General features: G+C 39.3%; 1 protein-coding gene across 1 annotated transcript; it reads left to right on the top strand.

Moving 5' to 3' along the window:
• The first annotated feature begins 1,356 nt into the window (after nt 1-1,356).
• On the top strand, nt 1,357-10,878 carry LOC124275760. The gene is made up of 8 exons (XM_046711419.1): nt 1,357-1,659; nt 2,937-3,057; nt 3,849-3,903; nt 4,022-4,070; nt 4,591-4,634; nt 6,423-6,493; nt 6,741-6,815; nt 9,358-10,878. Exons 1-8 carry the CDS (start codon nt 1,511-1,513, stop codon nt 9,499-9,501), a joined length of 708 nt encoding a protein of 235 aa, XP_046567375.1. The 5' UTR covers nt 1,357-1,510; the 3' UTR covers nt 9,502-10,878.
• The last annotated feature ends 1,419 nt before the right edge of the window (nt 10,879-12,297 follow it).

Below are 12,297 nucleotides of genomic sequence, written 5' to 3'. Positions count from 1 at the left end.
TCTCACATGTGACATCATGTTCTTTTTGTTTACACATTTATTTCCTTTGTTTCAGCATGGTTCCTAAAGTCGAAATGCATGACACAATTAAGCTGACAAATAAAATGCCAGGCTATTATTTTCCACAACCTAAATAAAAAAAAATTACATGGGTCTTTTCTCAGACAATTTAATAACTAAGACAATGTATCTCTGCGCGTGTGTACATCATGAATATTCATTACAGTGCGTATCCATGTAAATTACAATAAGTGGAAATAAAGATTGAATTAAGCCTTCTTTACTTGCGCGCGCGAGAGAGAGCGAGAGAGAGAAAGAGAGAGATTTTATTTACGTCTTAGACGTTACAAGGTACATTACAATATACATTATAAAAACATCAATACACGGACCACTCCGTACAGAGGTATGAGAGACCAAATATGTACAGGTATTTACAAGTGATAAAACTGAATATTCTCGATAAAACCTTTTTCGTACATTTTACTGATACAAAACATATTTTCTTTTGCAAAATACTATGGCAGGTTTTGGCACTTTCAGAACATAAAATTTACAGAGATGCAGCACGTCTGAGGGGAAGTCAAGAAAAAGAAAACAAAACAAAAAATCCAAACCATCACATCCAAGATGGTATTTGTTATTACCCTGTCTGGTGCTCGGCACTGAGGATATTTTGTTTTGTTTGTTTGTTATTTAACGCCGTTGGAAGATAAGCAATATATTCCAGCCATCCGATGTGGCGTAAATAATAGTGTCTGGACCAGTGATGATAACATAATGACTTGCTTGCAAGGGATGTGTATGTTGTGTCCAAGTTAGCCATTGTATAACTGCGGAATGGTATCTCGAATGGACTTGCACGTGTCAGACAGTCATTTGCCCCGACTGGCTCTTGATTTTGTATTTTTTTATTTGAATGAATAACGTTTGGACCTGATGGCTCTATTACAGTATCTAGGAAAATTTGTATAAAATTTTGTTAGCTTCAACTGAGACCATATAATAGATTATTATATGGTCTCTGGTTTCAAGTAAAGTATAGAACTCCGGATAAGCCCCAACTCAAATTTTGCAGGTGCGAGTTGTGTGAGCTTTTTGGTGCAAGCTCCACTGTAGCGCGTGTATAAGTTCGGAGCTTTGATATTTTATACTAGCTGGAAAGCAACTAATTATTTTTGCATTTCTGTAGAAAGAAGAATAGAGATACTATGCATATAAATAAATGTTCATTTATTAAAGATAACGTTTAAACATTCAAATACAACAGTATCAGTTTAGTTAAAGTAAGACAACATGTTTTAGCGTTGTATTTTGAAATTACTTTAAGTCGTGTGTACAATGTGTAGAGGTAAGTACTTTCAGGAAGGAAACGAATGAAAACAAAATATTGCGCGCAAATATTCAAGTAGTGTTGCTAAGGCTTATGTTCAAGAATCCTGTGACTTTGGTTTAGTTTTTCATAGAAATGAAACTGTGCATGAGGATTTAACGCATCAGGAAGGATACAATGGCCGGTTCCTTATCTGCCAAGAAAACAATCCCGAAGTTACACAAGAGTCATGGTGAAATCGAAGAGAGACAAGTTGCATTTGGTACACGCATTCCTGGACCACGGGAATCTAAACGTGCCAAGAATTCACTGCATAGAAGTGTCAAGTGCGTGGTTTTCATATATGTGTATTATAACAATTCTGTTTAAATCATTTGTGATAGTGCCGGTGGTATTGTGATAAGGCTACGTCATTAACATTATAGCTTACTGCTTAGCATCACTGTGATCAAGCTGGGAAATTCTGGATGCCAGCTTCTGTAATATGAACATGATGTTTGTAAAGTATATTTGCATATTTTATAAGATTGCAGCCATAAACTTTCCCTCTGTCTTACACAGCACATATTTTATAAGATTGCATCCCTTTGTCACAATGGCCATACGACAACAAGTTTGCATGCTGATCCTGCTGCTTGTGTCTGTAATGTGATGGCACAGCAGCAATAAACTTTCAGGGAGTTTGAAATGTAGTAGTATCTGTCCAACTCCTCATCATATTTAGCATACTTTGCCAATGCCTGTAGGCAAAATGGTCTGCCATGTCCTGAACATGTCACTTACCCATGTTGGTTTGTCAAGTGATTGTAGATCTGCCATTACATCGCTATGGCGGCGCCTTTTTCGCTTGTTGGGATCTTCACAGTGAAACTTCATCCTTGTGGCATTCCCTCTGTAGATTTTCCAGGATGGACATCAAGAGAAGGAACCCGCCGGAGAATTCAAACTCCAATGTACTCCTCAAGATTAACAAAAGGTCTTGCTTTTTGAATGAATTAGTGGCGGGCAAATAGCGGCTGAGTTCAATGGCTTTCATTTCTTATTCTCTCACTGACAAAGGGTTTTGAAACATTCTGCACCCACCTCTGTTCTCCTCTTGATGTCCATTTAGACATGCATTGCCTTTGAGACAAGTTGAGTTGCCCGACAGTTTGTTCAAGACTGAAAGTTTGTGGAAATCAGAGATGGTTTTCCATCAGACTTGTCCACATTCTTTTCTTGTTGCTTCAGTTTAGCTCTAGTGTTTTCCTTGATGATGAGTAGCAAATATTCAAGTGGAACTGTCATAAAAGATGAAATATACCAAGGGTATGGTTCAGACATTGATGTTTACAGACAGGAAGTCCAGACATTGTCACGGGTGCCAGTCAAATCGCCCCAGCTACAAAAAAGCCCCAGAGTTTTAGTCAAATTGCCCTAGGTTTGGTCAAAATGCCCCAATTTATTTAAAATGATTAAATGTATGTAATAAATGCATAGTTTTTGCCAACCTCGATATTATATTCTTCATATAATATTATATAGTAATATTTCTGATAGATGTACCGAAATGTTTGTGTTTACCTCATACATTATAAAAATAAAGATTCACTCATTATTTCAGATCATTAGGTGGGCAGGATGTGTTTGAGGAGAACGCCATGTTGAGAGAAAGTCTACAGAGACTGGACCATGACCACAAGAACATGGAGGAAGAACTTGAACGCACCGTGAAAGATGCAAATGTTGGTCCTAGTTCTACTTAGGCAATATAATTAGTTTTGTGGGAACACCTTTCTTTTTCTGTGTATACTCGGATGTTTTCATTTTTCGGTTTCAGGTGACTCAGTAATACCTTTTGGGGTTTTATTTATGTGTCTTGGTTACCTTTTGTCTAAAAATTACAGATTATTGATGTCAAATAATTACACATATTCAGAATCCCAGTCTCATTAAATCAAGATGTTATGTCTTGTTACCACTACACATTGGAGACAATTTAAATCTAATATAATGAGATTGTTACAGTCATATTATTGACAGGGATTTCAATGTTAGAATTTTGACATTATGAACTTTAAATGGATATATTACAAGAATTGAAATAGCCATACTTTTTGTTCCCACTGGACTTGCAATTTATATATAAAGCATGTTATTGATAGCAGTGGCATGTTTATCTGCTGGTCCTAAGGTAGAAGATAAAAATACCAATTAAAATTCACCAGTCACTTCATTGCTGATGAAAGATCTATGACTTTGACTGTTTTTTCAATAAGACCATGAAGACTGTCATAACAGTCTGTGATATGATACAGATTTTCTAATGGAAATAAGGACAGTCAACCCTCAAATTTACCGATCTTGGTTACATCTTGCCAATCAATATCTGGTGTACATTAGACAATGGAAACACTACATCTGTTTTGGATGTACACAGGACGGCCGGTTTAGAATCTGTTAAAAACACTGCAGAAGGCAGTTTAATGTTAAGACCTCCATCTTTGAAACCTTGTCTTTTTTATATCTTTTTCAGCAACATCTTGCTAACATGAAAGATTTACTGGACAAAAAGGAAAAAGCTCATGCAGGTATGGCAATAAGTGATCATTGGCTGGAATTGATATAAGCTTCAGAAAATTGTAATAAAGTAATGATTCAGATTTTGTAATGAAGTTTGCATATTCATTGTTTTTTGTTTGTATTTAGCTCTCTTTGGTGAAGTGTCAAAGAAAAATGAAGATTTGGAAGAACAGTTGTATGTATTGAGTTTTCTCCCTTTGTTACTGGTTACTGTGTTAAATATTCACTTCTGGTGATGACCCTAATATGAATGTGTGGAACAGTCCACATTCTTGTAGTGGTGACGGGTGAGATTATCAGCACAGATTTATCTGTGGTTTGACAGTACCGTTGAAGAGGAATTAGGAAATGCATAATATTTTGTTGAAAATGAGTTATTTTATCCTGTACTCTATGTTACGTACATTTACAATTGCACTTACATAAAACTGCCAATCTTCAAACTCACCTATCTTTCACAAATGCATGTCTGCATATTTCAACAGACCCTCCTTGTCTACTGGTAGCTTTACTGAGGTAAATTCGTTCAGGGTTATATCTGTTTGTTGAACCCATCCAAAACAATTACGAAAATGGTTGCTTGCTTCTGAGACCTATACACTTTGGGCTTTTCTGACAGCGAACCTAACGTGAGTTGATATCAATGCTAAAATCCTTGCCATTCACTTCCTGAAGATCCTTTTCTTGTTTCTCAGATCCAAGTATGAGAGGAAGCTTGTGTCCAGTAACATTGATCCAGGTCAGTCGCATAATCTTTATCCTGATTGTTTGATGCTGCCAACCTTTATCCTGATTGTTTCATGCTGCCAACCTTTATCCTGATTGTTTCATGCTGCCAACCTTCATCCTGATTGTTTCATGCTGCCAACCTTCATCCTGATTGTTTGATGCTGCCAACCTTTATCCTGATTGTTTCATGCTGCCAACCTTTATCATTGTTTCCTGCCAACCTTCATCCTGATTGTTTCATGCTGCCAACCTTCATCCTGATTGTTTGATGCTGCCAACCTTCATCCTGATTGTTTCATGCTGCCAACCTTTATCCTGATTGTTTCATGCTGCCAACCTTCATCCTGATTGTTTAATGCTGCCAACCTTCATCCTGATTGTTTGATGCTGCCAACCTTCATCCTGATTGTTTCATGCTGCCAACCTTTATCCTGATTGTTTCATGCTGCCAACCTTTATCCTGATTGTTTCATGCTGCCAACCTTCATCCTGATTGTTTGATGCTGCCAACCTTCATCCTGATTGTTTGATGCTGCCAACCTTTATCCTGATTGTTTCATGCTGCCAACCTTTATCCTGATTGTTTCATGCTGCCAACCTTCATCCTGATTGTTTCAATGCTGCCAACCTTTATCCTGATTGTTTCATGCTGCCAACCTTTATCCTGATTGTTTCATGCTGCCAACCTTCATCCTGATTGTTTGATGCTGCCAACCTTCATCCTGATTGTTTAATGCTGCCAACCTTCATCCTGATTGTTTCATGCTGCCAACCTTTATCCTGATTGTTTCATGCTGCCAACCTTCATCCTGATTGTTTCATGCTGCCAACCTTTATCCTGATTGTTTCATGCTGCCAACCTTCATCCTGATTGTTTCATGCTGCCAACCTTTATCCTGATTGTTTCATGCTGCCAACCTTCATCCTGATTGTTTGATGCTGCCAACCTTCATCCTGATTGTTTCATGCTGCCAACCTTCATCCTGATTGTTTCATGCTGCCAACCTTCATCCTGATTGTTTCATGCTGCCAACCTTTATGCTGATTGTTTCATGCTGCCAACCTTTATCCTGATTGTTTCATGCTGCCAACCTTTATCCTGATTGTTTCATGCTGCCAACCTTTATCCTGATTGTTTCATGCTGCCAACCTTCATCCTGATTGTTTCATGCTGCCAACCTTCATCCTGATTGTTTAATGCTGCCAACCTTCATCCTGATTGTTTAATGCTGCCAACCTTTATCCTGATTGTTTCTGCTGCCAACCTTTATCCTGATTGTTTCATGCTGCCAACCTTCATCCTGATTGTTTAATGCTGCCAACCTTCATCCTGATTGTTTAATGCTGCCAACCTTTATCCTGATTGTTTAATGCTGCCAACCTTTATCCTAATTGTTTGATGCTGCCAACCTTTATCCTGATTGTTTCATGCTGCCAACCTTCATCCTGATTGTTTGATGCTGCCTTGCTCTTTATATCCTGTATTAATGCCCCATCTGTGTTTTGTTTAGGCCACAGGGGTGAGGAATATGAGATACTTCGAGAGTGGCACATGTGGAGACATACATGAGTGCTTGCATACTAAAGAAAACTTGACAATTTTTTAATTTGAATAATGAACTGTCTGTAATCTTTTTCCCATATTGTTGTGTAAAGAATTCAGTGCGAAATGTTTCATGACCCAAATGAATAAATGATAAAAATTGAAATTTAACGAACAAACACACATACCATGTGACCAACTGGTGATATCCCACTGGACAAGCAGTGCTACGGTAACGGGTTGGTTCTGTTCCAGTGAGTCTGGAGAACATGGAGCCGAGTGAGGAAGACGCTCAGGCCATTGCACAGAAGAAGGTGATGGCAAAGGTGAGTTTTTAGGAACAGTCATCTGTGAATTGTCAAATAATGCATGGAACATACATGCATGCAACATGCCAATAGCAGTTAACCTGTAGATGTTTTGTCAGAATTGTGTGAGTATTTATAATTGATATTCCTAGTGGATAAACTGGGCAGGGACATGGTTGATCTGCATTGATGTGATTGTCAGGTTGTCTGACAGGACAAGAATCTAGATCCTTGGTAAAAGTGACAAAGGCTTTTGCTGTTTCAGGTAAAGGTGAAGGACATGAGGGAAAAACTGAAGGACATGAACCATAGAACACAGACATACCTGGAAGACCTACAGGTAGGTTGACATGGTCATATTCAACACAGATCTACCTGGAAAACCTACAGGTAGGTTGACATGGCCCTACACAAACACAGACCTACCTGGAAGACCTACAGGTAGGTTGACATAGCCCTACACATACATATACGTACCTGGAAGACCTACAGGTAGGTTGACATAGCCCTACACATACATAGACCTACCTGGAAGACCTACAGGTAGGTTGACATGGCCCTACACAAGCACAGACCTACCTGGAAGACCTACAGGTAGGTTGACATAGCCCTACACATACATATACGTACCTGGAAGACCTACAGGTAGGTTGACATAGCCCTACACATACATATACCTACCTGGAAGACCTACAGGTAGGTTGGACATAGCCCTACACATACATATACTGCCTACCTGGAAGACCTACAGGTAGGTTGACATAGCCCTACACATACATATACGTACCTGGAAGACCTACAGGTAGGTTGACATAGCCCTACACATACATATACCTACCTGGAAGACCTACAGGTAGGTTGACATAGCCCTACACATACATATACCTACCTGGAAGACCTACAGGTAGGTTGACATAGCCCTACACATACATATATGCATGCTGGAAGACCCACAGGTAGGTTGACATAGCCCCACACATACATATACGTACCTGGAAGACCTACAGGTAGGTTGACATAGCCCTACACATACACAGACCTACCTGGAAGACCTACAGGTAGGTTGACATAGCCCTACACATACACAGACCTACCTGGAAGACCTACAGGTAGGTTGACATAGCCCTACACATACATATAGACCTACCTGGAAGACCTACAGGTAGGTTGACATGGCCCTACACATACATATACCTACCTGGAAGACCTACAGGTAGGTTGACATAGCCCTACACATACATAGACCTACCTGGAAGACCTACAGGTAGGTTGACATAGCCCTACACATACATATGACCTACCTGGACAGGTAGCATAGCCCACACATACTACCTACCTGGAAGACCTACAGGTAGGTTGACATGGCCCTACACAAACATAGACCTACCTGGAAGACCTACAGGTAGGTTGACATAGCCCTACACATACATAGACCTACCTGGAAGACCTACAGGTAGGTTGACATAGCCCTACACATACACAGACCTACCTGGAAGACCTACAGGTAGGTTGACATAGCCCTACACATAAACACAGACCTACCTGGAAGACCTACAGGTAGGTTGACATGGCCCTACACAAACACAGACCTACCTGGAAGACCTACAGGTAGGTTGACATAGCCCTACACATACACAGACCTACCTGGAAGACCTACAGGTAGGTTGACATAGCCCTACACATACATATACACCTGGAGACCTACAGGTAGGTTGGAGACCCTACCTACAGGTAGGTTGACATAGCCCTACACATACACAGACCTACCTGGAAGACCTACAGGTAGGTTGACATAGCCCTACACAAACACAGACCTACCTGGAAGACTGGTTGACATAGCCCTACACAAACACAGACCTACCTGGAAGACCTACAGGTAGGTTGACATAGCCCTACACATACACAGACCTACCTGGAAGACCTACAGGTAGGTTGACATGGCCCTACACATACACAGACCTACCTGGAAGACCTACAGGTAGGTTGGACATAGCCCTACACATTGACAAAACACAGACCTACCTGGAAGACCTACAGGTAGGTTGACATAGCCTCACACAAACACAGACCTACCTGGAAGACCTACAGGTAGGTTGACATGGCCCTACACAAACACAGACCTACCTGGAAGACCTACAGGTAGGTTGACATGGCCCTACACATACACAGACCTACCTGGAAGACCTACAGGTAGGTTGACATAGCCCACACACACAGACCTACCTGGAAGACCTACAGGTAGGTTGACATAGCCCTACACAAACACAGACCTACCTGGAAGACCTACAGGTAGGTTGACATAGCCCTACACAAACACAGACCTACCTGGAAGACCTACAGGTAGGTTGACATAGCCCTACACAAACACAGACCTACCTGGAAGACCTACAGGTAGGTTGACATGGCCCTACACAAACACAGACCTACCTGGAAGACCTACAGGTAGGTTGACATAGCCCTACACAAACACAGACCTACCTGGAAGACCTACAGGTAGGTTGACATAGCCCTACACATACACAGACCTACCTGGAAGACCTACAGGTAGGTTGACATAGCCCTACACAAACACAGACCTACCTGGAAGACCTACAAGGGCTGTTATATCTGAGCTTTAGTTTCTTCATTTTGCAAGGAAGGTAAGTTTAGTGGAGGTTGCTTTTAGGGTAATATAAGGTATCTAAAAATACTGTTGAAATAAAGGTTTTAACAGATTGAGTCCTCCAATTTGTTGCTTTCATAAAACTAGACATTTGCACTTGGAAAGTTCATAACCCTGTTTGAACTTCTTTCATATCAACATGAAACGTATGAACTTCTTTGTAGAACATGAAACATATGGACTTCTTTATAGAACATGAAATGTATGAACCTCTTTCCAGAACATGAAACGTCAACTGGAGGAGTTGGAGGACGTCAGCAGTCGTATAACAATGGGAGACGACTCTGATGAGGAGAAAGCTGTCCAGCAGAAGGAGCCACCATCAACAGTGTTCCTGACACAGGCCGCAGACAGCAGCAAATGAGGCAGGGTGGACTTGTGTGGAGATAAATCATCATTGTCAGACAACATGTGTCACATTTTCCTTGACTGAATGATGTTGTGAATGCAGATGAGAGAAATAATTACAGCTTGTTTTGTCTTGGGAGTTGAAATCTGTAAAGGCAGACCCACACAGGTCGGCCCGTCGCATCGATATGCCGAATTCAACTGAGTCGTATCGTCTGGATGATTAATCAAATTCAACAAATGGTCCAAATTGTCCGCTGGACCCACATCGATTGTGCCGTGAGTGTGTAGAGCTTGTTTTAGTTACTCGGCAAGTTGGATGTGGCGTGGCCAGTCAAATTGCGTTTTGGTGTCATGTAAATATGTATAGACAGGTGCGAAACATGGCTTTATCGGCTTCAAAGAGACCAAGCCTCGATTTTTCACAACTGTTCATCTTCAATTTCAAGTTCTTGCATGAGATGGTTGTATGCACTGTGCATGTCGGGACGGAGAATCCAATCTTTCGTCCAACAACTTCTCAATTTCTTCGCTTTGACATTGCCGCCTCCTTCACATAGTCTCGCACAGCAGATAACTGCTGCTAAGTCTGCTTCAGACATTTTGATACTATGGAAACAAATACCGCGAGATATTATGAGATCGACCCTAATATCGGCAGATCAAATACTAGTAGTGTGAGAGGTAGCAAATCGATCAGTCTATATTGGTTACAATCATCAAACATGTTGTGCAATATATGGAAATCGCAGGTCGTTACGACGTGCCAACCAGAGTGATTCGTGCTTAAGCAAATCAGGCCAAAAGTTATAAAATAAATTAAAAAATTTACACAGATTCCTTTTTGCTTTAATTATGGATTGTATTTTTCTACAGTACATGATAGTTCCTTTGGTATGTTCAGTATGAATGTTTTTTAGTTGTCTTTTCCAATGAAATGTTCCCCGAATTAAATATGTGCACTTGCATTAATATTTATTTCTTGTACTTATGGCAGAATACAAGTAGAGTCTGTTGTCTTTGTTAGGCGAAATATTGTTGTCGATGTGAACGTCTGTCAAACATTCCATGTTGTCTGAAGGAATGTTTACACATCCGTCCTAACCATTCGATGTGTCATAAATTGTAACATTGTTCTTACTCCCAAGTGCTTTAGGACAAATCAACATTAATTTTAATTATTGAATACATATTTTTTATTCGCAATGTAGATAGTTATTTCTACTTTTTAGAGATATTACGATAGGATTGTTGATGTTATTATATTTGTGCCTTATGAAATAGCAACTTTATTTCACGATTTGGAATGTATTTTTTAATATTTTGAGCTTTAGAAAACATTTACTAGACACTTAGATCAGAAGAGATATTTAACAAATTGTAGATGTTTTAACCTGAGGCACCTGTGAAGATCCGGTTAGAATTGATCTTCATTTATCTATACTTGTCATAAGAGGCCACTAACGGGGTCAGGCTCGCTGACTTGGTTGACACATGTCATCGTATCCCAACTGTGGAAATCGATGCTCATACTGTTGATCACTGGTTTGTCTGGTCCAGACTTAATTATTTACAGACTGCCGTCATATAGGTGGAACATTGCCGAGTGCGGCGTAAAACTGAACTCACTCACTTCAACCTAAGGCAGTACAAACCATTATACCAGACTACAATCCATTACTAACGACAGCAACTGTGGACCAGGAAAACTATGAGTATGGAGAAGTGGCACAATCTCACAACATTTGTAATGTTTATGTCATAGGAGTTTATTTAGTTGACTGGAATTAGGAAATTTGTCTGTAAATATGTATTGAATGACTGACTATATTAATTAGTAACTAACTGTATCTTAAGATTTTTTTGGTTTTTGCTAAATTCTGTAAACTGTTTCCTGCATGTCTTCCAATACACAATGAAGTATGGACGTTTATATTTTTGTTGCAAAAGATAATTTCCTTGTTTTGAAATAAAGCAGTAAGTAAATGTGAGTTTGGAGAATATGGGAGAATTTTATCAGTTTTCTGCCAAATATAATCATTGAATAAATTTTAGAGGTATTTGACATCATTAAATGGCAAATGTCCCCATAAGATATGCAAGTTATTGTTGCGGAGCCAAGTGGGGAAGCTGAGGGATATGTATGTATATCATGGACGTGCTCTATGGCTGATTAACATTGTTAATTTTGATGAAACAGTTTCTAGTCTCCATAACTGAACATTGTTTTGTGTCTTTTTTAAGTCACTTTTGGTGATGTTTCAGATTTATTGATTTTTTGATTGTTTTGATATTCATTTTTGAGTTTATTATCATGAATATTGATCATTTGTTCTGTGTGTTGAAATATCATTTCTCCGTGTACATCCTTCACACTTTGTTTTTTGCACTGGCCATAACTAGGATGTTCTGCGACACACTTGGTAGCACTGTGGACTGAATGTATGTGTGCTTTGCACTACACAGTCGCAAATATTTTGTTTGTTATTTTGCTGTTAAAATATTGCTTTAACTGTTTCTTATTCACGGTTATGACTTAGATGCCATATTTGTATCATTGATATGTGGATTTCCAATTGACAGATGCAGTCATGTTATTAAACCACAAAAACCTTAGAGTAACTTTTGTACCCCAATTTTATACCTCATACACAAAACAATTTCATACTCATATGTGTTTGTGTATTATAACAGTAGATTTAATTGTTTTGTTTTATAAAAATATTGTGAGATTTAATTGTTTTATTTTAGTAAATAAAAATTTCAACCCAGCTCTCGTTTTTCTGATATTTCATTTTCAGTTATTGATTTT

Source organism: Haliotis rubra, unplaced genomic scaffold (genome assembly GCF_003918875.1).
Source record: "Haliotis rubra isolate DU_JTF1 unplaced genomic scaffold, ASM391887v1 Scf202, whole genome shotgun sequence".
NCBI classification, from domain to species: domain Eukaryota; kingdom Metazoa; phylum Mollusca; class Gastropoda; order Lepetellida; family Haliotidae; genus Haliotis; species Haliotis rubra.
This window is presented reverse-complemented; position numbering and strand designations above follow the sequence as displayed.